Source organism: Aythya ferina (assembly GCF_964211825.1).
Source record: "Aythya ferina genome assembly, chromosome: 2".
Taxonomy (NCBI): Eukaryota; Metazoa; Chordata; class Aves; order Anseriformes; family Anatidae; genus Aythya; species Aythya ferina.
The window spans coordinates 34,882,353-34,888,493 of NC_140297.1; the positions used below are offsets into that span (position 1 = coordinate 34,882,353).

Sequence of the window (6,141 nt, forward strand, 5' to 3'; positions counted from 1 at the left end):
TGTTTTTCTTTCATTACACTACAAATGGTTGTTTTCTGAAGATTTACTGAACACAGGCTTTCAACAATATTTACAAAAAATGAAGACGTTTCTGGAGTTATACTCTACTGGTGCATGCAACTGTCAAAGCCCATATAAATCAAGTAACATGCTTCCCCGGATAAAAGTGCCTAAGCACAGTTATCATTTCACAATTAGTAAGAAAGTGAAATTGTGTTCTTATCCCAAGTTTTAGACAGATTAATATATACCACAACACCCTGTACTGATCAAATTTAGAATTTTTTCTCTCTCTATATTTTTTAAAGTAAATCTTTAAAGTAACGTCACAGACTTATGGTGGAAGATGCCAAGGCCCATCCTCCTTTTTCATCTGGCAGAGTTGGGCTGCTAAACCTGTTCCATTATTAACAATTACTCATTCAATGTTTTTTTAAACAATAAAGAGGCCAGAAGTGTTGTTTTGTTTTTTTGTTTTTAATTCCATAATCAAGAATGACTGAACATTATATTCATTTGAACCAATCCAATTACATAACTTCCGTAAGTTAGTGGCTGCCAAACAAGCGTGTAGTCCAGCACCCCACCATGAGCAACGTTATCTGATGGTTAAGACCAATTTTAAGGTTAGACATGGTACATGTAAAAATAGAACATTTAAAAACCAATCTCGTCACAGATATTTGCATTGCCATCTCCTTTGTGAAATAAATAAGGCAGCAGATAACTTCTACTTCGCAGTGGCATCTTTCAGATATGCTATCAAGTCTGCTCTCTCAGACTTCTTCTTAATACCCGCGAAAATCATCTTTGTTCCTGGGATGTACTTCTTTGGATTTTCCAAGTACTCCATCAGGGTATCCTCACCCCAGGTGATACCTGGAAGAAAAAAGATAAGATGGTTAGAGCTGTCAAAAGTGAAACACACTTATTTCCTTGTCCTCCATGTTATTTTGCTTTCCGGCAGTCTTTAGTACTTGTAAGACTACCATCAAGGCCTGAATGTTTTGGTCTGCAGTAGCTCAGAGAAGCAGCTTTACGCTTACCTTTGTTCTTATTAGCATCTGTGTAGGAGAAGCCCTCAGCCTGCCCGGTCTTGCGCCCAAACAGGCCGTGTAGGTTGGGGCCGGTCTTGTGCTTGCCTCCCTTCTCAACCGTATGGCACTGGGAGCACTTCTGCACGAAGATCTTCTTGCCCTTCTCCACGTCCCCCATCTTCAGCGCTAGAGCAGGAACACAGCGAGAGGTCAGCGCGCCGGCACCAAGGTCAAGCACCTCCGGGGGGCCCTGCCGGGACCCGCGCTGGCTCCCAGCACCACACCCGCGGCCCGCGCGCCCAGTACCGGTCCCGAAGACCCATCCCCAGGCTGCACCCGCCGGGAGTGACCGTTACACGCAGCCAGCCCCCCTCGGCCATAACGGGCCATAACGGTCCCCAACGGTCCCGCCGGGACACGGCAGCGCCGGGTCCAGGCCCCAGCCCCCGCGGTTGGAAGCGGAGCCCACGCCCGCTAGGCCTCGGCCCAGGCCCCCCGCAGGCCGCGGCCCCCGCACCTGCCCCGCTGTCGCTCCCCGGCCGCCCCGCACCGCCCGGCGTCTGCCCAAGGACACGCCGGACTCCGCCCTATGTAACCCGGTGTCGGTGCAGCCAACCGCGCCGCAGCCTGCCGCCCGCCCACTCCGGCACGCCAGCCAATCAGACCTCCGCTATCGGGCTTCTGATTGGTTGAAACGCCCGTCTGTCAATGTGAACGTCACGGCGCCGCAGGCTAGCGGGGTAGGTTGCGGCCGGCGGGCGGCCTCGCGCTTCCTGCGGAAGGCGCCGTGCGCCGCGCTGTGACGTAACGACAAGCGGGGCGCGCGGGGAAAGGGGGGCGGGCGCCCGGCGCATGCGCACGGCGGGAGGCGAAGCAAAGGTCGCGCGGCGCCCCGAGCGCGCGGTCAGGGCGGCCCCGGGGGGGGGGCGGTACCCGTGACGTAACGGCGCGCCCCGCCCCGCCCCGCCCCGCGGTTGCTAAGGGGAAGGAACCGCTGGAGGGGCCTGGGGAGTGCCTCGGTGTTCGGCGGGGGCCTCGCGGGGATATAATTGTTGTATAAGCAAATTAGCGCTCCTGGGTTGATGAGGGCACGTTTTTATCTGCTACATGTCATACCTGGAGCGTCACACATAACTTTGTCCGCTTCCCAGCGTTTCACCACTCAGCACACACAAAATACACATACACCGTGCCAGTCTGCTGCAGAGCTTTAGCAATTAGTGCTGTTCTCAGCTGTGGCATTGCCCTAATAAAACTCATTTGCTTACGGTGTAGTTAAGTTCATTACTTTGTGGGGAGCAGGGTGACGTGACATGTGCAAGGGAACCACCTCAAAATGGCATCTTGACTTCTGTTGCCCAACTCAGATCTCAAACCAGGCTCCCAGAGTTAGGAGGTTGACTGAAAATATGCTACCTTAAATTTAGACAATAAATACATTGACTTTTAGACGATAGACATTATTTGCTATTTGGTTTTGAACCTTCGTCGTGCACTCGGCTCAGGCTTTTACACTTGTTGCCATTGTTGCAAGCACCATAGACTGCATTTTTTTTTTTTTTTAATAAGGGTTATGTGTCTCATATGACTTCAGGTATCAGATGTATGTAACTTAATGCCACAAGACTCCTGACATGACCCCTGGCCTCTTTCATCTTTAAAAGAGAAAGAGCAGAAAGTGCCTTTTAAGCTGCTTTAAGAAATCACAGTGGTGTAAATTCTTAAGCTTCTTTAAGCACTTCATGTGGACTGATGCAAGCTTCTTTAAGGACTTGATGTGTGCTAATTACTGACATCCATTCAAAAGGTTTCCTTTTCTTCATGGAATGCAGACTTCAGGCATCTTTAATTCCTTTAATTTCTTTTAGGTTTTGGTGTCTAAAAATGTATGCTCCATATTAGGCATTGCATGTTGAGCTTCACAATTACTCCTTGTGATGCATGTGGAAGGACATTGTAGCAATTTTTTTTTTTTTTCCTCAGGGATGCTGTTTATGAAAACTGTGCCTTGATTGAAGATGGTGGAATCCAGTTTTATTAAACATATAAAATAAGAAAATGTTCTCAGGGAAGATACTGAACCTGGGAGGCTTTCAGCACTGAAGGTGGATATGCCAAAGATCCGTCTGTAAAATGAAATGTTACCTACTTATAATTGTTCATGTCTTCTCTTCTAATATCTGCCTTACACCTCACCACCCAGATGCTGACATTATGATGCAGTACTGTTCCATGAAGGTGTAAATATTACAAAAGGGAACATTCACGGCTTTGCATACTGTATTGTTTGTAGAAGTTATATTGTAGGACAGAATATATTGTGGGATATCTAGAGGCAATGCAGAAGACAAAGTCAGGGCTTTTGTGGCTTAGCATTGCAGGAGTAAACTAAATTGACTCATTTTCAATGCACAATTACTTTCCCATGTATTAAAATTAATTGAAATGTTTGCTTTGATGTGGTTTGCCTGGAACGTTTGCGTTTCAGTCTGTCAGTTATTCCCTGTGGTTACACCTGAAATGCCTTTGTATTTTTACTCCCTCAGACCATTATAAACTAGAACAATGGTTCTTTTGCAGTCAAAATTACTGCTATGAAATTCTGTCCTGAAGGAAGAAAAGATAAACCAAATATGCACTGAAGTCCAGTAGTAAAGAAAATGTAGCAAAACAGCCAAATGGTTCTCTTAAGAGGTACACTGCAGATAAAAGAAGAAAGAAGGCCTTATAGGACTAGGCCGGAACTGAGGAAAGTACGGTTTATTTCTCAGTTTTGTGATAAACGTCTTGTGTGGTCTTTGACAGATATGTTATAACCAGTTCCTTGTATTGACATCATTCAGTGTTGGTGGATCAGCGATTTGTGCTGTGGTCACAGTGGTGTGCACTGGTTTTAAGAAAGATCTGTACAGTGAGTCATAAATCTCACCAGGTCACAAAACAATACTGGCTACTTTGTACTGTTAGGATTTATTATTATTTTAGGCTGTTCAGAGGACCTGGATCGTCTTGTCTCAGAGAGAGGCCAGACAGTCCAGGCAATGCACAAAGCAGAGCGGGCAGCTGGGAAATTGCCAACATATTTCCTAGCTGAATCAATCGCACAACCATTATAATGCAATGACTTACTGACTGTTAAATTTACTGATGAGTTTAACAGGTGTGAAAATATTGAAGTACTTTGTCCTCTCTTTCATGCTGCAGATTTATGTTACAAGCATGGGTATGCATTTTATAGCCATTTAGTAGAATCTTCAGGACTGGGGCAGGTAGAAATCTCTGTGTCATTCCCAACAGCTGGCCTGTGGGGAGCTGGGTAGATTAAGAAGATCCAGGATAAAGAGTCACTCTTCATCAACTTAAAATGGCCACAGAGCTCTGACTGTCAGCCTTAACTCAAGTGGATTGCCTCACTCAAGCATTTTTTCTAGTACCTGCTTATACACTGACAGAGGTTGAATTATCTGTAGAGTAAATGAAGATTATAATGAGGTCTTAGACCTCAACATAACGTAGGCAGAAGCATGGAATACAACTGCTCTGTTATCAGTTTTTGTTTTGAAGCAAGAAACACAGCAGTGATGTCTGGTCAGGATGAGTATAGAAGAGTAGCGGGTACAAAACATAAATGAATGAAGTCGGGTAATTTGCAATGGAGCATGAAACAGCAGGAGAGGACCTCCAGATGCAAGAGTTGTCACAGGATAGTACTGAATCAGTTTCTATTGAGAAACTATGAGAAAACTCATCCAGAATCCTTACAAACCAGGGCTTGTAGTGAAAGCAGCATAAAAACATAGATGATTCAAGATAGGGGAGGGGAGGGGAAGGGAAGGGAAGGGAAGGGAAGGGAAGGGAAGGGAAGGGAAGGGAAGGGAAGGGAAGGGAAGGGAAGGGAAGGGAAGGGAAGGGAAGGGAAGGGAAGGGAAGGGAAGGGAAGGGAAGGGAAGGGAAGGGAAGGGAAGGGAAGGGAAGGGAAGGGAAGGGAAGGGAAGGGAAGGGAAGGGAAGGGAAGGGAAGGGAAGATTTCTGGACTCAAGTCCAAAGTTACTTAATTTAACTCACAGGGAGTTTCAAATTTCAGAAATTCAGGATGTAGCAATTTGTCAAAAGTTTAGCTTTTCTTAGAAACAGTGTTGTTTTTTTTTGAGGTTTTGGAAAATAAATTTAAAATTAAGGGCTACTGAATTAAAAGACAAATGAAAGGGTGTCCTTTTTTGAAGTCTACTGTTTTAACTTTAAATGTAATCTTGTGTTATTGTGTAGTCTGATAGGGTTTACTGGAAAGCTTAGACTAAAAGAGGTATAATAAATGTCCATGAGCATTGTCTGAAAGAGTCTGATTCCATCTGACAAAAACATACTAGAAGAGTACTAATATCCACTGGCCTCAATTTCAGTTTATAGATGGCAAGAAATCAGTCAAATTACCACATTTTAAATTTATTTTTTGAATGACTTTTCATTTTAATGAATCAAATGGTTTGAAGAATTTATCTGTAGGAAAGGCCTGGAGCATCTCCTCTATGAGGAAAGGCTGAGAGACCTGGGTCTGTTCAGCCTTGAGAAAAGAACACTGAGAGGGGATCCTAGCAATGTGTATAAATACCTCAACTGTGGGAGACAGAGGGATCTGGCCAACCTCTTTTCAGTGGTTTGTGGGGACAGGACAAGGGGCAATGGCCACAAAATGGAGCCCAGGCAGTTCCGCACCAACATGCGAAAGAACTTCTTCACGGTGAGGGTGACAGAGCACTGGGACAGGCTGCCCAGGGAGGTTGTGGAGTCTCCTTCTCTGGAGATATTCAAGGCCCATCTGGATGCCTACCTGGGCAGCCTGCTCTAGGGAACCTGCTTTGGCAGGGGGGTTGGACCCGATGATCTCTCAAGGTCCCTTCCAACCCCTACAATTCTGTGATTCTGTGAAGAGGGGCCTATTATCCTAAAGCATGAAGTCAGTCTCATAGCACTAAGAATGCTTACCAAATCTACTAACATTGCAAACGTTTTTCTTATGCTCCAAGGATTTGCCTCTAAGCCTTTTTTTTAATGATACTAAGCTCTTTGCCTTCTACATATACCAAGCAGAAAATTAAACAAGTAA

At 45.4% G+C, this 6,141-nt stretch overlaps 1 protein-coding gene across 1 annotated transcript; it reads right to left on the reverse strand.

The window, feature by feature from the left end:
* Window positions 1-456: 456 nt before the first annotated feature.
* Window positions 457-1,677, reverse strand: CYCS (cytochrome c, somatic). Its single transcript, XM_084508634.1, has 3 exons — window positions 1,555-1,677; window positions 1,047-1,223; window positions 457-879 (listed from the first exon to the last, which is right to left on the reverse strand). The coding sequence occupies exons 2-3, from the start codon at window positions 1,213-1,215 to the stop codon at window positions 731-733; spliced, it is 318 nt and encodes a 105-aa protein (XP_084364760.1). The 5' UTR covers window positions 1,216-1,223; window positions 1,555-1,677; the 3' UTR covers window positions 457-730.
* Window positions 1,678-6,141: the final 4,464 nt, after the last annotated feature.